The sequence below is a fragment of the Brachyhypopomus gauderio genome, chromosome 1 (genome assembly GCF_052324685.1).
Source record: "Brachyhypopomus gauderio isolate BG-103 chromosome 1, BGAUD_0.2, whole genome shotgun sequence".
In the NCBI taxonomy this organism is placed as follows: Eukaryota; Metazoa; Chordata; class Actinopteri; order Gymnotiformes; family Hypopomidae; genus Brachyhypopomus; species Brachyhypopomus gauderio.
In genome coordinates this window covers 52,917,128-52,944,627 of record NC_135211.1, presented here as the reverse complement: position 1 = coordinate 52,944,627, position 27,500 = coordinate 52,917,128, and the positions used below count along the sequence as shown (strand labels likewise).

The 27,500-nt window shown below is 46.2% G+C and overlaps 1 protein-coding gene across 14 annotated transcripts in view; it reads right to left on the bottom strand.

Moving 5' to 3' along the window:
* Window positions 1-27,500, bottom strand: part of nrxn2b (neurexin 2b) — a 580,834-nt gene that overhangs the window by 119,396 nt on the left and 433,938 nt on the right. For 2 of the 14 annotated variants that reach the window (XM_077019148.1, XM_077019154.1), the window contains exon 1: window positions 15,875-17,520. The exons of the other annotated variants lie outside the window; for them this stretch is intronic. In XM_077019148.1, the coding sequence (XP_076875263.1) occupies window positions 15,875-16,217 (343 nt within the window). In that variant the 5' untranslated portion in view covers window positions 16,218-17,520. Of the gene's footprint in view, window positions 1-15,874; window positions 17,521-27,500 lie in introns of those variants that run through there. 14 annotated transcript variants of the gene reach the window in all.

Below are 27,500 nucleotides of genomic sequence, written 5' to 3'. Positions count from 1 at the left end.
TACACACTTCCTGTGCGTTGTGCCCTTTTACACACTTCCTGTGTGTTGTGCCTACCCTTTTACACACTTCCTGTGTGTTGTGCCCTTTTACACACTTCCTGTGTGTTGTGCCTACCCTTTTACGCACTTCTTGTGTGTTGTGCCTCATTTGCACTGTAAAACACAATACTGAAAAATCTGAAAGTCTCACCCAAACCATAACCATAGTAAAGAGTGTTTGAGGTAGTAAAGGGTGTTTGATGTGTTTGATTCAGATGATCATATGTATTAATTAAAGTTACTGAAGGTCTCACAATTACAGTACATCCTATTTTACATTACATCCTATTTTACATTATACAGTATTAATACATTTATTATTGTGAGATACATTGAGACGTTTTTTATTTATGTAAGATATGTTAATTAAAGTTGAGAGATGTTGAGACATTTAATAATGTGATATGATGTTTATTAAAGATGAGTTGTTGCGACGTTGATTATGTGATACGTTGCTTATTAATGTGAGACATTGATACATTGTTTATTACTGTGAGATACATTGGGACGTTTATTAATGTGAGATGCGTTGAGACGTAGTTTATTAATGTGAGATACATTGAGACATTGTTTATTAATGTGAGGGACGTCGAGACGTAGTTTATTAATGTGAGATACATTGAGACATTGTTTATTAATGTGAGGGATGTTGAGACGTAGTTTATTAATGTGAGATGCATTGAGACATTGTTTATTAATGTGAGGGACGTCGAAACGTAGTTTATTAATGTGAGATACATTGAGACGTTATTTATTAATGTGAGGGACGTCGAGACGTAGTTTATTAATGTGAGATACATTGAGACGTTGTTTATTAATGTGAGATACATTGAGATGTTGTTTATTAATGTGAGGGACGTTGAGACGTAGTTTATTAATGTGAGATACATTGAGACATTGTTTATTAATGTGAGGGACGTCGAGACGTAGTTTATTAATGTGAGATACATTGAGACATTGTTTATTAATGTGAGGGACGTTGAGACGTAGTTTATTAATGTGAGATGCATTGAGACATTGTTTATTAATGTGAGGGACGTTGAGACGTAGTTTATTAATGTGAGATACATTGAGACGTTGTTTATTAATGTGAGGGACGTCGAGACGTAGTTTATTAATGTGAGATACATTGAGGCGTTGTTTATTAATGTGAGGGACGTTGAGATGTAGTTTATTAATGTGAGATACATTGAGACATTGTTTATTAATGTGAGGGACGTCGAGACGTAGTTTATTAATGTGAGATACATTGAGACATTGTTTATTAATGTGAGGGACGTTGAGACGTAGTTTATTAATGTGAGATACATTGAGGCGTTGTTTATTAATGTGAGGGACGTTGAGATGTAGTTTATTAATGTGAGATACATTGAGACATTGTTTATTAATGTGAGGGACGTCGAGACGTAGTTTATTAATGTGAGATACATTGAGACATTGTTTATTAATGTGAATGAGCTCACAGTGGTGACAGGAGGCAGCAGGGCACACACAGCAACACTTTCATATCAAGCAAAATGAATAATTAAGTCTGCATTGGTGCTGAGCTCACGCCCCCTGCTCAACGACGTGCTCGCTGAAGCTTCCATCCCTGCCGTGGAGCAACGCGGGAAGCAAACAAACGACACGAAAACAAACAAAAACGAAACATAAAATGCTCCGCCTTCCGCAGGCTGGTGCAGGACTCACAGTGGTGCTGCCGTGGTGACAGACACGTCCAGGGATGTCCCTCCACTCTCAGATACTGATGCAAACGGCCAGGTAAACAATCTGGTACTGTTATAGTGATATGACTGTTTGGTGTTCAACTTGGGAGTTTACTGCTGAACACTGCATGGGCTGGTTTAACCCTGCCAGGTGCTTCAAGCCACATAGCTAGACTGATTGTGTGGAGGGAGGTGGTGTCAGTGGGCGTGTGGAGTCCACATTCATAACATCTGATGGTTCCTGTGCTGCACCATGCAAACTGTGACGTTATTTGATTCCTGTTCATAAAACCAATGTGGTGATTATTTAGTTCATTCACCTGGGACTAAATGTAAATGACTATATACATATTAAAAAGCCCGAGCCATGTGACAGATGACCAGGAGAATGCTGAAAACTGCCAGTTACATAAAAATGTAACACGACTGTAACTTTCGCCAAGACACTGTATGGTGCTGCGCTGACGGCAGCTCGAAATCATGCCGGAACAAACTGTGTCTCCTCCGTCTAGATCTGTTTATAGCTCCTTCCTCTGGAACACCTCAAACTGCATCTCTTGTGGCATTGTGGGACGAGGCTCAAGCCCGAGCCCTTCTTCATCCTCATCCTCATCCTGTCCTCCTTCTCCAGCCACCATCCACACGCCAAACACGCTAGCTGCTGTGAACTTTGGATGTAAGAACATACTTGGTCACCAGAGTCAGATTCTGATTCACTCTCTTACACCTCCTCACTGACTCCTGAGGTCAATTTCACTGCTTTGACTGAAGGCCCAGAGCCACGAGGCTGCCAGGAGTTGCTTTAAAGAAGCATCAGTAAAGGCAGTATTCAGTATTCAGATAAACCCCTGCACTGAAACAGAGTCACTGCATTGATGATTCTGATTCACCTCTGGTAAATTGATGATTCTGATTAATTTCTGTTGCTGGCCAAGCTGTGGAGGACCCTAACCCTAACCCCTAACCGCTAACCCCTAACTCTAACTCTAACCCTAAACCTAACCCTAAAGCCCAGAACTGTAGTCTTTATGAAACTGAAAGAAACACCACTCAGTGACTTTAAAGCTAGTGAAGTGAACCACTTAAACTCCAGCCTAATGTGAAAGGTATTCAAACACGTGAGAGCAGAGGAATGAAGAAACCACGCCCAACCAACACACCTGTGATATTAGACATAAAACAGACCACGCCCAACCAACACACCTGTGATATTAGACATAAAACAGACCACGCCCAACCAACACACCTGTGATATTAGACATAAAACAGACCACGCCCAACCAACACACCTGTGATATTAGACATAAAACAGACCACGCCCAACCAACACACCTGTGATATTAGACATAAAACAGACCACGCCCAACCAACACACCTGTGATATTAGACATAAAACAGACCACGCCCAACCAACGCACCTGTGATATTAGACATAAAACAGACCACGCCCAACCAACACACCTGTGATATTAGACATAAAACAGACCACGCCCAAACAACACACCTGTGATATTAGACATAAAACAGACCACGCCCAACCAACGCACCTGTGATATTAGACATAAAACAGACCACGCCCAACCAACACACCTGTGATATTAGACATAAAACAGACCACGCCCAACCAACACACCTGTGATATTAGACATAAAACAGACCACGCCCAACCAACACACCTGTGATATTAGACATAAAACAGACCACGCCCAACCAACACACCTGTGATATTAGACATAAAACAGACCACGCCCAACCAACACACCTGTGATATTAGACATAAAACAGACCACGCCCAACCAACACACCTGTGATATTACACATAAAACAGACCACGCCCAACCAACACACCTGTGATATTAGACATAAAATAGACCACGCCCAACCAACACACCTGTGATATTAGACATAAAACAGACCACGCCCAACCAACACACCTGTGATATTAGACATAAAACAGACCACGCCCAACCAACACACCTGTGATATTAGACATAAAACAGACCACGCCCAACCAACACACCTGTGATATTAGACATAAAACAGACCACGCCCAACCAACACACCTGTGATATTAGACATAAAACAGACCACGCCCAACCAACACACCTGTGATATTAGACATAAAACAGACCACGCCCAACCAACGCACCTGTGATATTAGACATAAAACAGACCACGCCCAAACAACGCACCTGTGATATTAGACATAAAACAGACCACTCCCAACCAACGCACCTGTGATATTAGACATAAAACAGACCACGCCCAACCAACACACCTGTGATATTAGACATAAAACAGACCACACCCAAACAACACACCTGTGATATTAGACATAAAACAGACCACTCCCAACCAACGCACCTGTGATATTAGACATAAAACAGACCACGCCCAACCAACACACCTGTGATATTAGACATAAAACAGACCACGCCCAAACAACACACCTGTGATATTAGACATAAAACAGACCACTCCCAACCAACGCACCTGTGATATTAGACATAAAACAGACCACGCCCAACCAACACACCTGTGATATTAGAAATAAAACAGACCACGCCCAACCAACGCACCTGTAATGTTAGAAATAAAACAGACCACGCCCAACCAACGCACCTGTGATATTAGAAATAAAACAGACCACGCCCAACCAACGCACCTGTGATATTAGAAATAAAACAGACCACGCCCAACCAACGCACCTGTGATATTAGAAATAAAACAGACCACGCCCAACCAACGCACCTGTGATATTAGAAATAAAACAGACCACGCCCAACCAACACACCTGTGATATTAGAAATAAAACAGACCACGCCCAACCAACACACCTGTGATATTAGAAATAAAACAGACCACGCCCAACCAACACACCTGTGATATTAGAAATAAAACAGACCACGCCCAACCAACGCACCTGTGATGCTAGAAATAAAACAGATTACAAAGAGCACTGCTGGAATATGTGGCTCAGTTTCTTTGGTAGCCAGTGATATGGGGAAAACCAACTTATTGCTCCACACTGCAGTAAAGCTCTTACTGCTGAAGGATCCGGTTGATCCCAGTATTAGATATGGTGTTCCTGGCAGAGGCTTCTTATGATTGGTTTACGGGTAATGCTGGCAGGAAAAGGCCTCTCTACTCCTCATCAGAACTGATCTTATCTGACCATCTTGGTTGTAATTCTGATGCAAATTTTCTGATGCCTGTGTTTAGAATGCAGACTCATAACTCCACACACATGCTGAAACTCATAAATTAGTTTAGTTAGGGTTATGGTTATGGTTAGTTATGATGATAAACCCTTGATCAGAGAGATGGGAGAGATGAAGAGAGAGAGATGAGGAGGGAGAGATGAGGAGTGAGAGATGAGGAGGGAGAGATGAAGAGGGAGAGATGAAGAGAGAGAGATGAGGATGGAGAGATGAGGAGTGAGAGATGAGGAGGGAGAGATGAAGAGGGAGAGATGAGGAGGGAGAGATGAGGAGGGACAGATGAAGAGGGAGAGATGAAGAGGGAGAGATGAGGAGGGAGAGATGAGTATGGAGAGATGAGGAGGGAGAGATGAAGAGGGACAGATGAAGAGGGAGAGATGAGGAGGGAGAGATGAGTATGGAGAGATGAGGATGGAGAGATGAGGAGGGACAGATGAAGAGGGAGAGATGAAGAGGGAGAGATGAGGAGGGAGAGATGAGGAGGGACAGATGAAGAGGGAGAGATGAAGAGGGAGAGATGAGGAGGGAGAGATGAGGAGGGACAGATGAAGAGGGAGAGATGAGGAGGGAGAGATGAGTATGGAGAGATGAGGAGGGAGAGATGAAGAGGGAGAGATGAGGAGGGAGAGATGAAGAGGGAGAGATGAGGAGGGAGAGATGAAGAGGGAGAGATGAGGAGGGAGAGATGAGGAGGGAGAGATGAAGAGGGAGAGATGAGGAGGGAGAGATGAAGAGGGAGAGATGAGGAGGGAGAGATGAAGAGGGAGAGATGAGGAGGGAGAGATGAGGAGGGAGAGATGAGGATGGAGAGATGGGGAGGGAGAGATGGGGAGGGAGAGATGAAGAGGGAGAGATGAGGAGGGAGAGAGGGGCAGTTCCTGGGTTATGACTAACATGGCCTCCACCATCAAACATGCTCGTTAAAACTGCTGATGTGAACAGGAGCCTCAAGGACAGACAAACATGCCAACTGAGGGAGAGTTAGAATGAAGCCCTGTAGCTCTCTCTGTGGGACACCCCTCAGCACAGCAGTAACCCTAACCAGTACTACTGTAACCCTAACCTGTACTACTGTAACCCTAACCCATACTACTGTAACCCTAACCTGTACTACTGTAACCCTAACCTGTACTACTGTAACCCTTACCCATACTACTGTAACCCTAACCCATACTACTGTAACCCTAACCCGTACTACTGTAACCCTAACCCATACTACTGTAACCCTAACCCGTACTACTGTAACCCTTACCCATACTACTGTAACCCTAACCCACACTACTATAACCCTAACCTGTACTACAGTAAGCCTAACCCATATCTTGTTCCCCCTGGAGTGGAATCTTTAATGAATGTTTATGTGATTAATGTGTTTATTTTTATACAATCGTGACTATTTTTATGGGCTAGGGTTAGGGATGAGGTTAGGGTTAGTGTTATGGTTATAACAGGTGGACTTTAGTACGTAATTGAAGACGGGGTGGGAGAGGACAGTCACATGGGAAATTGTCCACGTGGGTTCCAGAACGTTCCAGGCCCTGAGTGCCAGGCGGGGGTGGAACCTCAAACCACCAGACACAGTGCCTCCTGTGAAAGATGTCTCTGCACCACAAGAAGACACCTGAGGGATGGTTGCTATGGGTAACAAGGGCAGAGGTGTGTGTTTATGTGTGCGTGTGTGTGTGTGTGTGTGCGTGTGTGTGTGTGTGTGTGTGTGTGTGTGTGTGTGTGTGTGTGTGTGTGTGTGTGTGGGTGTGTGTGTGTAGCATTTCTTGAATAGCCGAAGAGGTGACAGAAGCTGGTAGAATAGAACGTGAAAGAGGCTCTAAAAGTGATCACTGACAACAAAAAGCAGAGTTACAGGTGTGTGTGTGTGTGTGTGTGTGTGTGTGTGTGTGTGTGTGTGTGTGTGTGTGTGTGTGTGTGTGTGTGTGTGTGTGTGTGTGTGTTTGGGGTGAGGGGTACATGTGGTTAATGCCACAGTCAGTCACAGCAGTAATGTGATGCTCTGACACTGCATAGTAATGAGACTCACATGAGTAACACTTGAACATGCTCACGCCTAATATATGCGCCACATGCAAACTCCCACATGCATCACTGTAATTGTGAAATATTACTGTTTTTTACTGTTGTAGCTCAATTACGTGTGTACATCTAAACTACAGTAGTGTACATTTAAACTCATCATTAACCACAAACAGCAAAAGTAAATATTTTGGATCTTTTGGTTTTCAAATAAAAGCCGTTTATAATAACACTAAAAAATGAAAAAGAAAAAAGAAATGTCATGCCATGGGGTTATTTAACACACACACGCACACACACACACACACACACACACACACTCACGTCTGTCATCTATTCATGGACTTGATACATGGCAGACATGTAATTTCTGGAGCTGTCTGGGTAATTAATGCAGCTAGCGACACATGCCATGTCCTGTTTTCTTCTTCATGTCGGAACAGAACACACAACACAATACACACTGGGGAATACTGGCATACCAGTTTTAATAAGGGTAAACTGTTTTTTAGGGTTATCAGTACTAATGAGTATATGTATATGTATATGTATATGTATATTAATAGTAATAAGGGTACACAAGTACCAATAAGAATACACCAGTATTAAGGGTATATGAATATTAATAAGGGTATACAAGTACCAATAAGGGTACACCAGTATTAAGGGTATATGAATATTAATAAGGGTACACAAGTACCAATAAGGATACACCAGTATTAAGGGTATATGAATATTAATAAGGGTACACTGGTATTAAGGGTTCACCAGTATTAATAGGTGCACACTAGTTTTAAGGGTATATGAATATTAATAAGGGTATACAAGTACCAATAAGGGTACACCAGTATTAAGGGTATATGAATATTAATAAGTGTACACAAGTACCAATAAGGATACACCAGTATTAAGGGTATATGAATATTAATAAGGGTACACAAGATCCAATAAGGGTACACCAGTATTAAGGGTATATGAATATTAATAAGGGTACACAAGATCCAATAAGGGTACACCAGTATTAAGGGTATATGAATATTAATAAGGGTACACAAGATCCAATAAGGGTACACCAGTATTAAGGGTATATGAATATTAATAAGGGTACACCGGTATAAACTTCATGCTCCACCCCTTTTTTCTGAGGGAAAGACTTTTTAAATACAGGGAAAACGTTTCACAGCAAGTAAGACATTAGAATGTAATGGGGGGGGGGGGGGGGGGGGTTGGGGCGTGTCCCTCTCTGTCATTGCAAAACTCCTTCCAATGACTGCATGACATGACTAGACACACAGGTGAACCAGACACCCAGGTGACCAGGCACACAGGTGACCAGACACCCAGGTGAACCAGACACCCAGGTGACCAGACACCCAGGTGACCAGACACCCAGGTGAACCAGACACCCAGGTGAACCAGACACCCAGGTGACCAGACACCCAGGTGAACCAGACACCCAGGTGACCAGACACCCAGGTGACCAGACACCCAGGTGAACCAGACACCAGGTGACCAGACACACAGGTGAACCAGACACCCAGGTGAACCAGACACACAGGTGACCAGACACCCAGGTGACCAGACATCCAGGTGACCAGACACCCAGGTGACCAGATGCAGGCGTGTGCAACTCTCCACAAGGATATTAATTTCCTAGCCTTTTGGGCTGAAGTAAATCTACACTTTATTATTATAATTATTAAATCTACATTCGGACTTTTATACTTGTTGTTGTGTTTTGAAATGAAAGCTAGACCTGAGGGACAGCTGTCCACATCTGAGCAATCTGAACAATTGAAGCCCTGCGTTGTGAGAGAAAACATGCTTCTTTCACCTTACTCTCCTTCGTCTCTATGGAGATTACTCTTCATTTGCCATCTGTCTGCAATACAATCCTAATACACCCTAATATGAAATCACATCCTGGAGAAGCATCGATGTTTGCCCACCTCTGTATAGTCAACACCCCGTTTGTTTGTTTGTCTCAACCCTGAGGTGATGACTATCACCCCCCCCCCAATGTAATTCCCCATGTGCTCTTATCTTCATCCCCCACTAACCCCTCCTTAAACTCCTCATCCTCCTCCTCCTTCCTCCTACACAGGAAGTCGTGATCAACCATATACTACACACTCTGTATCAATAACCTTGTCAACACTGAAACCGTCTAGTTTCCTGACTCCTGAATCTGAACTCCTGAAGGACAATTGTGATGGACAATGACCACAGCAGTAGATTAATTCATGCCGTTTGCCACAATCTCCTCTGAAATAGAGCATCACTGTGTTCACACACGGCTCTATAACATGCTGGAGTAACTCAGGTAACGGCATCATCTCCCTGGGAGGAGAACAGAACCAGAACAGGCTCTCCTGCTGCATGAAGATTGGGTCGTGAATATTCCACCTTCCAGCACCGCTGCTCAAGAGAGAAAAAGCTGAGAAAAGCAGAGAAAAGATGGCCTGCATACTCGGGCACACACACACACACACACACACACACACGCACGCACGCACGCACACATGCAGGTTTGACTGAATGTATGTCAGGAACATTCTCTCTGTGTGGGTTTCTGCCAATGAATGAGAAGGCCATAGCAAAATTATTATACAATTTATTACTAAATAGTTCTATTTTATTTGAACACACCATTCAGTCTAATAGTTCATTCATTTCTATGAAGAGCTAAAAAGAAAGAAATACATAACACAGATGGTTTAGTCCCATCAGAACGACCTACACAATTATTAACCATCTCATATGAAATGTTTAACACCGACGCTCAGCACTCTGCACTGAGGACCATGTGTATCATGATCCTATGGCCATAGTGAACTGTCCAAAGAAGTCAATTCTTGCCCTGACTGTAGGGGGGCGTGCACGACGGCCCCACCCACGCTAACGGAGACCCTCTGCAGTGCCGGATGGTGAATGAACTTCAACAATCAGCACAGAGGCAGTAAAATGGGTCCCTACAGACACAAGAGTACACAAATACACACGCTCACACAAAAGTACACAAACACACCCAAACAGACACTGAAACGCTCACACTATGCAGAGGTAGTCAAACTGCGGCTGATCATCAGTATTCTCCTATCGGCCTGACAATGAGAGCGGCCGTTTCAGAAGGAGTTCTTCAGATGATCGGAGTCTCAGCCCTCTCGGCTCACTCCAAGGGCCCTTAAGGGAGGCAACTGACAAAGCCAATCAACACTACACCTGCAACCGGCGTCAGAAGCCCCTCTGAAGAGCGGAGAACAGGTTCAAAGGTGAGACGTGGAACCTGTCTCACTGCAGCAGTGTCTGCTTGAATGTATTCCCTCTGTCTCTCTGACTCTTTAATTCAGGAGCTTTTCCCATCTGCTTCTCATGAAGAGTAACCAAAGTCCACTGACCTACACCCATACCTGACCCTGCTTACAGACACCCAACACTGACCTACACCCATATCCTACACCCAACACTGACCTACACCCATACCTGACCCTGCTTACAGACACCCAACACTGACCTACACCCATATCCTACACCCAACACTGACCTACACCCATACCTGACCCTGCTTACAGACACCCAACACTGACCTACACCCATGTCCTACACCCAACACGGACCTACACCCATACCTGACCCTGCTTACAGACACCCAACACTGACCTACACCCATACCTGCTTACAGACACCCAACACTGACCTACACCCATATCCTACACCCAACACTGACCTACACCCATACCTGACCCTGCTTACAGACACCCAACACTGACCTATACCCATGTCCTACACCCAACACGGACCTACACCCATACCTGACCCTGCTTACAGACACCCAACACGGACCTACACCCATATTTGATCCTACCCTCCATCACTTCATTCTACAGCAGTTAAGGACCCTGTTTACATCTTCATTATATTGAGCGTGTAATCCAGAGGCTCACTTATAGAAAAATATACAGCATAAGGCCTTGTAGAAAAAGTACTGCAGTCTGCAGCATGACCCCATGAAGAGGAAGAAGATGATGAGGATGAGGAAGAAACCCTGCCCGTGATGGTCCTCAGACTCAGAAAAGCCTGTCCATGCGTACTTGCATCAGCAAACAACACAAAGTACAGCGACAGAAAGCAAACAGACAAAAAGAAAAGTGTCTGTGTGTCTGTGTTCACACAGCAGGTAAATGTGGCTCAAATCTGGTCTTCTCCTCTGCACGTGAAACAGACCTGTCATTTGGATGGCAGTGTGAATGGTGAAAGCCACACTGAAGGTGTCATTTTCAATTCAGATTTGGGCCACATTCGTATGTGATACTGACGTCCGAAACGCATCTGATATGTGGCAATACTACTCCGCCAGATCAGAATTCCTGTCACATTTATGTCAATCCAGCCCAACATTCATCATATTTTTCTGCTATGAAGAAAAGATAGACAGTATCGGTGAGGGAAGATTTAAGTGGGATAAATCAACATTTTAACGTGCACCCCATCACTGTGCACAACAGCGGTCGTCTAATCGTAACTATAGGAACAACAAGCATGTGGCATTGCCTGTTTCTACCATTGTAGTTAGAGAGTGTGTGAGATTAGCAGGTGAATTAACTCATCTGTCGTCTAATCGTAACTATAGGAACCACAAGCATGTGGCATTGCCTGTTTCTACCGTTGTAATTAGTGAGTTTGTGAGATTAGCAGATAAATTAATTAATCTGTCATCGTCCTTTTCCTGCAGTGCATTCAGGAATGTGTGTTGCGGTTTTGAACAGGAGCGTAAACCTTAGATCAGTGGTCTGTTCCTGCAGACTCCATGTTAATGGATCAGGTGTAGCGTGCTGTGTGAAGTAGAGTTCTCCTGCCCAGGGGGGGCAGTTTAGGAGGCTGGTCTGTTCACACTAATGTAGGATATATATAGGTCACATTAAAACAATATCGTGAACAATCTAACAAAAATGTATCTGATTTGTTCAGAAAATCTGATTGATTTGAGCCTCTATGTGCTGTGTGAACACATCCAGTGTCCCAGCTGGAGGCGAAGCACACCAGCAGAAACACACGAAGACGTGTAGTGGGAGCTGTGGGAACAGTGGGAAAGAGATGAAGAGGAAACAAACAGATGAAAAACAAACTCAGAAGGTCTTTGGGTTAGGGTTAGTTTTGGGGTTAGTGTTGGGGTTAGGTCTTGGGGTTAATGGCTTACAGATTAGGTTTTTTAACCCTTTGGTGCTCAGGCACACCAACTATTTCAGGGGATATCCCCTGGAAAAGTAACCTATAAAAGAAAAAATAGGGGGAGGGGGGGAAAAAAATAGGAAAAGGATGTCATGTTGTGTATTTCTGGGTGGCTATGAAAATGGGTCTGGAATTTACCAAGGGGTGAAAAAGGAGAAAACATGGTTTCAACAGGTAGGAACTTGTGTTTGGACTAGGGCCAGGGAAGGGGGATGGGGGGGGGGGGGGGTTAGGGCTAGGTAAGGGGAGAGGTTAAGTTTGGGGCCAGGTGAGGGTGAAGGTTAGGTTTTAGGGTCCGGGGAAGGGGGGAGGTTAGGGTTAGGGCTAGGTAAGGGGAGAGGTTAAGTTTAGGGCTAGGTGAGGGGAAATGTTAGGTTAAGGGCTCAGCAAGGGGGGAGGTTAGGTTAAGGACCAGGTTGGAAGGAGGGGGTAGGTGGGGGGGGGGGGGGAGAGGGGGGGGGGGAAGGGGGGGGGGGAAGGTTGGGGTAGGGCTGTGGGGAAGATGGAAGGTTAGGTTAGGCGTGGATAGGGAAAGGGGTTGGAAAATTGGGGTTTTGGGTAGATGGAGAAAGGGGTTAGAGAGGTTGGGTTTAGGAATTTGGAAAGGGAGAGGGTTAAGTTCAGGGCTCAGTAGGGCAGGAAGGTAGGTATTGGACTATAGGTCTGGAGTTCATGATAGGGTTGCGGTTAGGGTTAGGGTAGGTTTGAGAGTTGTAAGTACTATCTACATAAGTGTTTAAAAGAAGAGGGGACATAGGTAGGGGCTCCCTTAGGGTTATACCAGCTGGGCTATAAGTGCTATTAGTAAGTGCTATACTCCAATCCACACCGTGTATCCAAAGCAAGAAGTGCTCAAAATCTTTCTCATATCACACAATTGATAAATCCACACGAAAATGAAAAAAGGAAGGGGGGGGGGGGGGGGTTTACATATAGATATAAGAAAATCCAAATATAAAAACATCTAAGGCAAAAAAAAAAAAAAAAAAAACTCCCAAAATGTTGGGGTTAGTGTTAGTGTTGGGGTTAGTGTTAGTGTTGGGGTTAGGGTTAGTGTTGGGGTTGGTGTTAGTCTTAGTGTTGGTGTTAGTGTTGAGGTTAGTGTTAGTGTTGGTGTTAGTGTTGGTGTTGGTGTTGGGGTTAGTGTTAGTGTTGGTGTTAGTGTTGGGGTTGGTGTTAGTGTTGGGGTTGGTGTTAGTGTTGGTGTTAGTGTTGAGGTTAGTGTTAGGTTGGTGTTAGTGTTGGGGTTAGGGTTAGTGTTGGGGTTAGTGTTGGTGTTAGTGTTGGGGTTATTGTTGGGGTTAGGGTTAGTGTTGGGGTTAGAGCTGGGGTCATTGGACTGCTGCCTGGAACACGCAGAGCAGAAGGAGGAGATCAACCCCTTAGAGACCATCCACATAGCGACCATCACTGTGGAGACAATCCCTATAGAGACCATACCCGTAGAGACCATCCTCTTGGTTTGCTTGTGGTGTTCAATGATCTGTGTTCCCTTCTAGGTTCACAAGCATCCCCCCCACCCCCAAAACAAACACACATACACTCACACACCAGAGTGGCCTGAATCAACAGTCAGATTCGAGCTGGTGGAGGGTGACATGGAGCATTTCTGTGTTAATTATGCAAATTTAAACAGCTCAACAACTCGAGATGCATGAGAAGTCTAATCCAATTATATGAGCAAGCTAGGGGAAAATAAAATGTAAAGAGAGAAGAATAGGAAGTTAAGGAGAAAGGGGGAGAGACAGAGGACAGTGAGAGAGACGGAGGACAATGAGAGAGGACAGACAAGCAGGTTTAGGCCACCGTTTTAAAACATGACTGAATATATTTAAATCATGACTGAATATATTTAAATCATGACTGCATGAATAATCACACTTCACACTCGCCTCACTCAGCTGCCCACTATGTGTGTGTGCACTTCTAACATAATACAGTGTAAACTACACTGTATTTATACTACATCTCTATTTGTACTCTATAGAATCTTATTATTTACATTTAGCCATTTGCAGATCTCCATATGAAAGGTATTTTCTTGAGGCAGTAGAAACTGTAACCAGGCCATTAAAACGATTCAGTCTCTGGACGTATGGGAAGCATCATAAATCTAACTCAGAGCTGAACACTAAGGGATGCCAAGATCTATTAATGTCAATACAGATTTTGGTGTTAGGGTTAGGATTACGGATTAGAGTTAGAGTTAGGATTTAGAATCAGGGTGAGGATTAGGGTTAGGGTTAGGATTAGAGCCAATAATATTATTTGCAGATTATGGCTATGGTTAGGGTAAGGATTAGGATAGGATTTAGGGTTGGAGCAAATAATCTGGAGCAGATGGGGCAAAAGGCTGACAGTGGTGTGTCTGTTCAGCACTCAGATTTTAGATTGATTCAGATTATAGAAGTAGCAGAAATCTGAAGTAGCAAGAGTGGATGAGATAAAGAAGAGGAAACATGGAGGGATGAGGACAAACCCTAAACCTAAACCCGAACCTTAATGCACACCCTAAGCAGCAATCACCTTACCTCTACAAAGAGAAGGAAGAGAAAAAAAAGTAAGAAAGAAAGGGATGAAGAGGTGGGACTGACAGACAGAAAAAGAAAGAAATAAAAGAAAGCACCAAAGACATCTAAGCTGTGCTTGAGTGGACGTCCTGGTTGCCGAGCAGTAGAGATGCTGAACGTCCAGCAGAACAACAGACTGTTGTGTCTCCAGTGGCACTTAGTGATGGTGCAGGATGTCCTAACAGAAACGAACAACCCATTCTGTAAAAACTCGTTCTATTATCATCACTGGAGTGGAAAATGGGCCTTAGAATGCAGTAAATGTGCCATAATAATGTCAATTGTGATTTTTTCACCGCAATTGAAATTTGTCCTCCGCTTTTAACCCATCTGTGCAGTTAGAACACACACACACACACACACACACACTAGTGATTACTAGGGGGCTGTGGATCCCACGTGCCCAGAGCGGTGGGCAGCCCTAGCCCGGCGCCCAGGGAGCAGTTGGGGTTAGGTGCCTTGCTCACCTCAGTCATGGCCTCAGGTCTGGGAATCAAACCCACGACCCTCCGGTCACAAGTCCAGTTCCCTACCACCAGGCCATGACTGCCCCCAGTAACATGTTGTAGCATCTTCAAAACATTTAGGCTCCACTAAAGGCCCAAAAGTGACCAGTGACTTGCTAGGCAATGCCTTTACTGGTCTGCGGTATTCCATGTGATCCTACCACTGACATGGTTTCCGACGGCCTAACGTCCTACTTACATCTGTAAGGCTGCTAATTTCAGCACTAAACCATTGCCCCTCGAAGTTCAAACTGTGGGGTTCCTCAAGGGTCAATATTGGGTCCATCTCGGATATAAAAAAATTTATTTAAAAAAAAAATTATCCTGAGGTCACCACCTCTCACAAGCCTCTTTCTGTGTAGGGGATCAGAAATGATCAGGAAATTGCATAACCCTAACCCTAACCCTAACCCTAACCCTAACCCTGTTCAACTCACATGGAACCACAAGCAAAAACAAAACTGGCGATTAACTTTCTAAAATATCCACAGACTAAATTCACACCAAACATATGGCGTAAAAAAGCTAATCAACAGCGGAACATAACAGTGCTAAAATAGAAGGGTGGAACCTACCATGGCCCCCACGGGTAAGGAATGGCATCCTGTTGATCGCAATAGGCACAGTTCCATGTTTATTATGAAAATGGTGGACATGGTGCGTTGTGCTCAGACTGGATGAGACTCGAGCGGAAACAGCGGGACCAGGAAATGCCAATAATGACAACAGCAGAACAAGTCGCCAAAGACTAAGCCAAACTGCATGAGGAGGAGCTGGGGACAGAGCTGGGGGTGGGACTGAGGGCGGGGCCTGCCGGATCAGTACCAATCCATTCACTAGAAGAACACTTCCTAGTTGGGATGGGGAAGAGTCTGGGACTTCCATGCCCTGTCTCATACGACACGAACAGGAAGACATAATCAGACCGATCTAGGATCCATAATTCCCAGGTTCCCTTCAAGGGGAAAATGCTTTAGATATCAGCAGCAAGAAACGAGGAGAATGAATGAATGAAACTCCTCAAAAAGACAAAAATAGAAGAAAGAATAAGAAAAATTCCATTGAAAAAAGAGAAAAATCCAGGTGGGGAGGGGGGGGGGGAATCCAATGACGAAACAGATCAATGTCTTATTCCTCTGGAATGTTCTGTAACTCCACAAACATGCTGTCCAAAAAAATGAAAAACATCCATAAAGACAGGAAGGAACACCAGGAAACTATGAGGTAGAAAAAGTCATTAGATAATTAGATAACAGAGTATAGAATGCAGCGTCAGTCACCAGAACTGACAGCAACAGGAACGCAGTCAAACACCTCCCAGACCTCAGCCATCTACATTTAGAGTCAGATAAGTAAGATATTTTGTAAAGTGTGGTGGATCCAACACTCTGTGGTTCCGTCGGAGTGATTTTCAGGCTTTAGATGACGCTACTCTGACTTCTCATCGAAATTCCGATCCATCATCACCGAGCAAACAGCAGCCTCCATTCAGGGTTCATTCTCTTACGCCAGGAAACACGGAAAGGACGGAAGACATCGGGGCAAAGCCAAACAGCGAGGGAGAAAACAAGGAGAAAAAGAGACGGACGATCCGAGACGACGGGAGATTATCTCAATCTAGTTTGTGGGGCTTCAAATCCCCAGAGGAATGGTGAGCACGGTGAAGTCTGCAGCAGATATAAGCCTGATGAGCAGAAGAGAAGAGGGAGGGAGGAAAAACGACTTAAAGGCAGCAGAGAGCAGCTCCCTCTCTCTCTCACACACACACAGCCTCTTTACTTTCCTAGGGAGAAAAGCTTCCGGACGGCTGATACGAAAGACTTGGGCGTCCGAACATCTTTCTCTCTCTCTCTTCTCTGGGTGCTTGACATCACAGCAAAATGGGAAAACAACGACTCCCTGAAGCACCGTCCCCCCTCGCGTGTCCCTCTGTGTTTGCGCTGCGGAGACAGGCTGGGTGTTCCGCTCCTTCAGCAGAGAGCCGCTCGGTCTGTGTGCACACGCTCGGCGCCAGGCGGCAAGTGCGAGGATGGGGCGAGGGTGCGAGACACCGGTGCTGATGCTGACGACGTTGCCGAGGCTACCGAGGCTTCCGCCGCTGCCCGTTTGGCTACAGATGCAGACGGCGCTCGGACGTTCATGCTAATGAGAAACAACAGAGCACGCTTCTCCAGGAATGCTGGCACAGACGCAACCGCGAGATGAGACGAGACGCGATGGCAGAGAGTGGAACAGCAAAAGAGGGGTGAGGAGAGAGAGAGAGAGAGGGAGGGAGGGATAGAGAGTGGGAGAGAGAGAGGGATGAGGAGAGAGAGCAGGCGGGTGGGGGGGGGGGGGGTTAGTGCTGGAGAAGTGTGGCGGTGGTAATGCTGTGACAGGAGTGTGTGCTGCTCCTGAGAACACTCAACCTCAGACTGTGATAGATGCAGAGAGGCAGAGAGAGAGAGAGAGAGAGATGGAGAGAAAATGAGAGGGAGGCAGGGAGAAGGGGGGGTTCAGGTTTTCTAACACACACACACTTTCTTCTTCTGGTACACAGTGTAAAATTCATAAAGCCACACACAAAAGCCACCAATGAAGACAAAACAAACCCTTAAGTGAGTGAGTGGTCTACCACGTAACCACCCAGAATGCTGTTAATAACAGAGAGGGTGCTCACTTCTCTTCTCTCTTATATTCCCTCTATCCCCATAGTCTCTCTCCCCATACTGTCTCTTCTCATACTGTCTCCCCCCATACTCTCAATTCCTGTACTCTCTCTCTCCCCATACTCTATCTGTCCCCATACTATATCTCCCCATACTCTCTCAATTCCTGTACTCTCTCTCCCCCATACTCTTTCTGTCCCCATACTATATCTCCCCATACTCTCTCTCTTTTACTCTCTCCCCCCATATCTTTCAAGCACACCCTTATTTACGCATGAACAATCCCTCTACAAAATAAATAATGTAGTCTGAGTTCAAACTAATGACTGACCTTTATCCTCATCACTGTGAGTGCCAGTGCTTAGACTGCTTCTCTCACTCCTCCATTCATCATGCATCTCCCTCCCTCCATCCCTCCCTCCCTCTCTCCCTCCATCCTCTCTTCATTTCTCCTTCCTCCTCTCCTGTTTGTCTGGGTTTGAGAGCACACATCTCTTTAATCTGCTGAAATTCCCCGTTACCTCCATGACCACATGTTAATTTCAGGAACTGTTCGAGAGAACCAACCCTAACATAGTCAGCCTAACCCTAACCCTAACATCATAAACCCCACGCCTGGGAGACATTTCAGTGGAGACTGCTGAACTTGCTTTAAAGCAATCACATCAATAAATGAACAAACAAGAACAAAGGCCTGCATCCCTGTCCCCTGGCAGCCGGATCAGGAGCAACCCATTACTTACAAACAGGACGGAGATCCTGGCCTGGGCAAGAACACCGCAAACCACCCAGGGGCCAGCCCTCTGTACACCACCCAGGGGCCAGCCCTCTGTACACCACCCAGGGGCCAGCCCTCCACACACCACCCAGGGGCCAGCCCTCCACACATCACCCAGGGGCCAGCCCTCCACACACCACCCAGGGGCCAGCCCTCCACACACCACCCAGGGGCCAGCCCTCCACACATCACCCAGGGGCCAGCCCTCCACACATCACCCAGGGGCCAGCCCTCCACACACCACCCAGGGGCCAGCCCTCCACACATCACCCAGGGGCCAGCCCTCCACACATCACCCAGGGGCCAGCCCTCCACACATCACCCAGGGGCCAGCCCTCCACACACCACCCAGGGGCCAGCCCTCCGCACATCACCCAGGGGCCATCCCTCTGCACACCACCCAGGGGCCAGCCCTCCACACATCACCCAGGGGCCAGCCCTCTACACACCACCCAGGGGCCAGCCCTCCGCACACCACCCAGGGGCCAGCCCTCCGCACACCACCCAGGGGCCAGCCCTCCACACATCACCCAGGGGCCAGCCCTCCACACATCACCCAGGGGCCAGCCCTCCACACACCACCCAGGGGCCAGCCCTCCACACATCACCCAGGGGCCAGCCCTCCACACACCACCTAGGGGCCAGCCCTCCACACACCACCCTGGGGCCAGCCCTCCACACACCACCCAGGGGCCAGCCCTCCACACACCACCCAGGGGCCAGCCCTCCACACATCACCCAGGGGCCAGCCCTCCACACATCACCCAGGGGCCATCCCTCTGTACACCACCCAGGGGCCAGCCCTCCGCACACCACCCAGGGGCCAGCCCTCTGTACACCACCCAGGGGCCAGCCCTCCACACACCACCCTGCGACCCTCCACACACCACCCAGGGGCCAGCCCTCCACACATCACCCAGGGGCCAGCCCTCCGCACATCACCCAGGGGCCAGCCCTCCGCACATCACGCAGGGGCCAGCCCTCCGCACATCACCCAGGGGCCAGCCCTCCACACACCACCCTGGGGCCAGCCCTCCACACACCACCCAGGGGCCAGCCCTCCGCACACCACCCTGGGGCCAGCCCTCCACACACCACCCAGGGGCCAGCCCTCCGCACACCACCCAGGGGCCAGCCCTCCACACACCACCCTGGGGCCATCCCTCTGTACACCACTCAGGGGCCAGCCCTCCACACATCACCCAGGGGCCAGCCCTCCACACACCACCCAGGGGCCAGCCCTCCACACACCACCCAGGGGCCAGCCCTCTGTACACCACCCAGGGGCCAGCCCTCCGCACACCACCCAGGGGCCAGCCCTCTGTACACCACCCAGGGGCCAGCCCTCCGCACACCACCCAGGGGCCAGCCCTCCGCACACCACCCAGGGGCCAGCCCTCCACACACCACCCAGGGGCCAGCCCTCCACACATCACCCAGGGGCCAGCCCTCCACACATCACCCAGGGGCCATCCCTCTGTACACCACCCAGGGGCCAGCCCTCCGCACACCACCCAGGGGCCAGCCCTCTGTACACCACCCAGGGGCCAGCCCTCTGTACACCACCCTGCGACCCTCCACACACCACCCAGGGGCCAGCCCTCCACACATCACCCAGGGGCCATCCCTCTGTACACCACCCAGGGGCCAGCCCTCCGCACATCACCCAGGGGCCATCCCTCTGTACACCACCCAGGGGCCAGCCCTCCACACACCACCCTGCGACCCTCCACACTCCAAAAGCAGAATTGCAGATAACATGCAATGGATTGAATGGAAGCCCAACAGAACTGACACAGAGAAAAGGTAGTAATGTATGTAATGTCCATTAACCAACCACTGGCTTAGCATAAAGGAAGTGATGCATACCTGCATGCTTGGAAACAGATGGGCCCAGGGTCACGTAGAGACCTTGGCCAGTTTCAAGAGGGTGTCCTTGACCAGGAGACCCATGACTCAAGAGATACGGGCTGGTATACACAGGAATAGGATGGATGTTGATTGCCCGAGGGCAGGGCAGTGGTCATCACCGCAGGAGTCCGCACACAGGGGCTCCTGTAGTCTGCCACTGCACTACAGGCGGACAAACACACCACATACTGAATTCTAGAGCACAATCCATTCAGAATGGCATATACTCTGCAAAAACTCTTATTTTCAAGATTGGTAGCCAAGGGATAATACTCAGATGTCCTATAATGAAACATTATTCAATGAATAAATGAAACTATGGAAGATTGGAATTTGTTTATTAAGTTCTCATACCTAACCCTAACCCTGACCCCAGCCCTGACCCTAACCCTAATCCTAACTCTAAACCCTTCCCAACATGATTGTGTACTCAGGGGGCCAGAGCTCAGTACTCTGTGAAATGCACTTCTAATTTATTTATGCCATTTATGTTTTTGCCCTTTTGTTATGTTTGTGTTAACCGAATTTGAATTTGTGTTTATGAAAAGCTTTATGGAAAAAAAAATAATTTTGCCTTGGCATTTAGAGACATAAAACGATTTTGTTATTAGACTGAATTTAACTGAAGTAAATATTTACCTTGAGAAGACCTCCATATCAAATCTGTGTTTACCAGCCGCAGAGAAACCCAAATAAAGCTTATAAACCCTGTCATAATCAGAAACACACACTGCTTTACATGTCCAAATCCACATACCGTACAGGCGAAACACACACGGTGCACTGCATTCAGCCTCTATATGGGGAACTGACGTGCTTGACAGCGCAGAAAAATAATCTGACAATTGGAACATCTCCCTTTAAGAACCATTTAGAACATGTTTGAATGAATTTAAATGAACCATCATAGTACGAGTTCTAGAACTAAAAAAAGGCACATGATGGTAAAATTTGGAACTTAGGGGTGGTAGCAAAAATGTGTGTGTGTGTGTGTGTGTGTGTGTGTGTGTGTGTGTGTGTGTGTGTATGTGTGTGTGTGTGGTGTGTGTGTGTGTGTTGTATTCTTTCAGGCCAGGGTCTATATGAGTCAGCAGTGTCTTCCAAGTAAAGAATGATTATTCAGTCTATTTTAAAACTAGGAACTTATGTAAGATCACACATTCGCTGGGCTAAAAGAGGCAAAGCAGAAGCATCCAGAAGCTTCTAGAAGCCCCCAGAAGACTGGCACTGTGGTGAGCTCCACCAAGCGAAAAATAACCCTTTATTGAAGGGATGCTTACTGGAGTCTCTATGAATCACGCGTCTTCTGCCAGCACATCTACAGATTGATCAGATTTTGATCTGGGAAAGTCAACTGTTCATGTTCCTCACAGTTCCTGAACAATGTTCATGGCTTCATCTAAAGTCACGTTGCACTATCCTGCTGAAAATGATATCTGTTAGAGGATATCAGAGGAGAGCACTGAAGGTTCAATGATCTACAACATCGTTAATGTAGGTGCATGTGTCAAATCCACCTGATCGTGATCAAGATCTGCTGGATCAAGATTTCTCAGCAGAACTTCTCCAGAACTTCACACTGTCCAAGAGCTCCAGCTAAAGATCACTTCCTTCCTGGAGCAATAGGAGCTCATGGATCAGTAGGATCAGTTCCAGGATCAGGGGGATCTGTCCATGAATCAGGGAGATCCTTCCCTGAATCATTAAGATCTGTTCCTGAATCAAGAGGATCTTTCCTTGAATCAGTAAGAACTGTCCCTGAATCAGGAGGGTCTGTCCCTGGATCAGAAAGATCAAGTGGTTACTGACGCTGCAAACGTCCTTGGCAGATTTATCCAATGACATCAATAGTGCTACCTTCACCTCAATAGCCAATGGGCAGAGCCTTTTCAATCCCACTGTACACTACAATATCCTTACAGTGAAGCTGTTTTTTTATATTAATTACCCACTCACTCCGCTCCCTTGTTTTCCATTTCTGAATTGAAATTACGGTATAAGAGTAAAATTTGTGAGCAGGCCTCAACAGGGGTTGTGTCATAATAGTGAAGGGCTTTTATAGACTTCTACACGCAATGTCTCTAACCTACTAAACCCTCCACGTCAATGTGCCAACAGCCACCCACACATCCATCCCTGCCTTCACTCATCCCTATATTCAACACATCACTCTTCTTCTGCCATTCAGCTGCTGGTCTACACCCTCCAGCTGTGGACCCAGCTGTCTGCAGCAGATGTGCCTGGATTTGAACACTTCACCTTGGGCAGGCAGACGAGAGGGAGCTACACTCCCTGCACCTCCAGGAAATGGGGCGCTAACTCATACAAGCAAACAAGACAGGAGAGCGTGCGTTCAACATCAGCACTGATGTTGCTGAGAGGCGTACCAAACTGGGGGATTACTTCAGGGTCAGAACTTCATCCTCAAACTTACAGTACATCTACCCATGGCCAGGAGGTCCTTTCTTCTAGTGACAGCTAGCTGTTTGCTAAAAAAATAAGATCATGTTCAAGTCCTTTGCATTAGTATCTATTCCAATCACCCCTCATTAGGAGGTTCGTTGCTAATGTCCTGTTTGGGCTGTCGAATTATCTGGCTAATGTCAGATACACATAAACCCACAGACATGCTAACAACACACGAACCTCCCTCTGACATGCTAACAACACACGAACCTCTCTCAGTCACATATCAAAAGATTGTACGTCAAATGAAAGCATTACAATTTTGTGTTTATCCAAGCACCCTGACTACTGGAATCTGGGTGCCAATCACTGAGTCATCATAAAGACATGTCTGATATAATTACAACTGACATTCAACTTCCTGCTGTTGTTTGCTGTGCGAACACATGCTAGCATGGAATAGTAGATGCTGATAAGTTTAGACTGCACGTAGACTAAGTTTAGACTACACGTAGACTAAGTTTAGACCAAGTTAAGCACTGTGGGGGGTCGATCATTCAGTGTGGCTGTCCCAACACTTTGGAACTCTCTCCCACCATCACTCCATCTCTCAATTCACTCAAAACACAACTAAAAACTCACCTGTTTTCTCAATATTTTCTCCTAAACTCTTCATCCTAGACCGGCTTCAATTTATTTTGTCTGTTTGTATTGGTGGTGCCTGTTTTTGTATTGCCGTTTGTTAGTTTGCGTATTTTTGTTTACTACATATGGAAAGGCGCTATACAAACGGAACTTATTATTATTATTATTATTATTATTATTTAGTTGTGTAACTGAATTCTGCTGAAATGCAGTTTGCAAAAAAACCTGTTTAATTGGTCATCATTTGGTGGAAAAGCCCATTTCAAATAAGCTTAATATGTAAAGGAAATCTCAACTGAGAGGGAAAGATACTGCATGCTAGGAAGGTTGTGAACACCCCAAACACAAAGCTGCAGTCTACTTCCAAGAGAAGGAATAATCTTCTGTGTGTGTGAGTGGGTTTGTGTTTCTGGAGATAGAGAGAGAGAGAGAGAGAGAGAGAGAGAGAGAGAGAGAGAGAGAGAGAGAGAGGTCAAGGAAGAGAGAGACGGGGGGAGGGAGAGAGAGGGAGTGAGGGACACAGAGGGAGTGTGAGAGAGATAGACAGAGAGAGAAAGTGAGAAAGACAGAAAGGGAGAGAGGGGGGGAGAAAGACAGATAGAGAGAGACCAAGAGAGAAAAAACGCAGGGAAAGACGCTCCCCCATGTTGTACTTCAGATGAACTGAAGTCAAAGAATTGTGAAATATTGCATATGAAATGAAGACCCCCTGAGTGGTTTAAGAAGTTCACACGTCAGCCGTGATGTTTATCTTCTGTTAGGAACACGTGATGCTATGGAGTCTTGGCTAGAGACCAGTGCTGAAACATCAGGACAGAGTATCACCTGTTTGGAACTTGACCTGTAGGGAGAATTATGGCTATCTGCATTCCATACCAGGGAGATTTCGTCCTGGTCCTCACAAGTCCTTACACATAGCCAGCCCAGGGATTTTAGTTTTAGCCATAGATCTTTCAATAGGATCTTGTTTACAATTTATTTTCCTTTTTTCCTGCAAATCAGTGGAGCTGAAATTTCTTCTCCCTCTCTATTTTATGAAATCAAACACTCTGGTCTGTCATGACAACCCCCCCCCCCCCCTCCCCCCCACACACACACACACACACACACACACACAAACCTCCCACTCCGTCCCTGGAAGTGTGAAAATACAAACCCATCTAAACCTGGAGGCACGAAACCCTGTCTTTGGCCTCCTGAGCAGTGAAAGCACTCTCCTAAACAAGAATGGAAAAGCACTCCTCTAAACCAAGAATGAAAGGCCAAACAGAAGGGTTTTTTTTTTTCAAACAGAGCCCTTAGTGGATGTTTACATACCACCTGGGTCTTTCTGCTTCACATAGTCTAACAGTCTTTGATTTCAGCTGTTTACTTAAACATGTACATAAGAAACATCTACAGGCCAAACATGTGAATGCAAGAGGCCCTTGTAGATGTCATAATGGGATAGATGATGTAATAATCACAGAGATTATGTAAATCACACAGGTGATGTCATATTCATGCAGATGCATGGCCCACTTTTCATGTCTTTCTCCTGTAGCAGAGCCCATTTCACTGGCTTTAAGCATTCAAAGAATTTTCGGGAATTTATTTAAACATAGCTAGACGTGTGAATGTGTGTGTGTGTGTGTGTGTGTGTGTGTGTGTGTGTGTGTGTGTGTGTGTGTGTGTGTGTGTGTGTATAGTATAATCTATTTTTGTAATCTCATAAAAAGGCTGCTAAATCAGGAAAATGCCTAATTTCTATATATACATTAACTTTGACATCACATTTAAAGACCAACCTCTGCTAACACTATACATCTGTATACTGGCTAATACTACACATAGGGCTCAATAGGGTTTGAATGAGCATTGAATAGGGTTTGAATGGGGTTTGAATAGAGATTGAATTGGGTTTGAATAGAGATTGAATTGAGTTTGAATGGGGTTTCAATTGGATTTGAATGGACTTTGAAAGGAGTTTGAATAGGGTTTGAATGGGGTTTAAACAGGGGTCGAATGGGGATTAAATTTGATTTGAAAGGATTTTAATAGGGTTTGAAGGGATTTTAATAGTATTTGAATAGGGTTTGGATTGGGTTTGAATGGAGTTTGAATCGGGTTTGAATATGGCTTGAATGGGGTTTGAATAGAGTTTGAATTGGACTGTTTGATAGCATTGGAGATGTTCTGCAACAATAAACTGTAGAATGTTTAAGTGTGTGAACATGGAGGAATAATGGGGCCAATTGTTGGGTGGTATAAAAGGCTTTTCTTCTGTCCTGTTCTCTACTTCGCTGTGTGTGGGGGAGGGGGAGACTCACATTAACTGATACTGATGCAACATGAAAGCACAAACCTCAAAAGGGAAAGAACACTGTGGCCTGGCTCAGATTACCACATATTACAGATTACATGCGTGTGTGTGTGTGTGTGCGCGCGCGTCTGTGTGTGCGATACGATATCTAATCCTCTTAGTTCACTGTGTGTACATTTTGAGTGTACCTGATATGCAGAATGAGAATGCAGGTTTTTTAAGCGTGTGTGTGTGTGTGTGTGTGTGTAGATAGCATCTTCTCCAACCTTTACCTCAGTAAATCTCTGTCCATCTCCTACAGGACTATGCCAACATCTCCTTCACCTGTGTCACACCCCAACAAAAAGGTCACCCACACACTGACAGGTAGGTAAAGGGATTACATACCTGCTCAAAAGCCCAACTGCAACAACTGTCTCTCTCTCTCGCTCTTTCTCTCTCTCTCTCTCTCTCTCTCTCTTTCTCTCACACACACACACACAAACACATGCAGATGATTATATGCACACACACTTGCGCACACACACACACACACACGGACACATATACACAAACACACATGCACATACACACACACACACACACTCAGACACACACACAAACAGAAACACACATGCGCACACGCATACACCCACATATATACACACACACATGCACACACAAACACACACACACACACACACACACACACACACACACACACACACACACACACACACACAGTCTTGTCATACCCTTTTTGATCTCCCTCTCTTTCTCCCTCCTTCTTTGTTGAGTTCCTGTCTACAGCGAGTTAACTGCCTGTTCTAAGGCCCATTAGCCCACAGGCAGCCTGTGACACTGAGTGCTTTGCTTATCTGCGCAGCACAGTAAAGAGGTTAAAAGGGTAAAGGAATGCAGTCCGTCCGCATGGAATATGGGCCTTCCGGAATACTTAACGGCAGCCTGGTATTGGGGCGCTGATTGGTACTGGGGGGGGGGGGGGGGGGGCACTGTGCTCAGAGGTTCTGAGCTACAGAGAGGCAGGTGTAATTGGGAGGTGTGGATTGCACACACATGCATAATGCATAAAGGGAATATCATGAGGTGGGGGAGGGGCTTGGCTGCTTCTGTAGTCCTGTAAACTGTGCTGCTCATGCTTCACCACCTGCACCTGCACAACCCCAGTGTACACCAGTCTTTCAAATCAGACCACACCCATCACAATCAAGGTATTGATCACAATTGATGTATTCCACCATCCCATACCCCCAACCCCCACGGGAATATCATAACACACCACCCATCTGGGTTCTGAACTCCTGCTCTTAATGTCTCCGATCACGTGTGGTCACATCATGTGTTGTGTTTCATACCAGCTCTTGTGAACCTGAACATACAGCTCGGTTCTGAACATACAGATCGGTTCTGAACAGTTCAGTTCTGAAAATACAACTAGGTTCTGAACATACAGCTCGGTTCTGAACATACAGCTTGGTTCTGAACAGCTGGGTTCTGAACAGCTGGGTTCT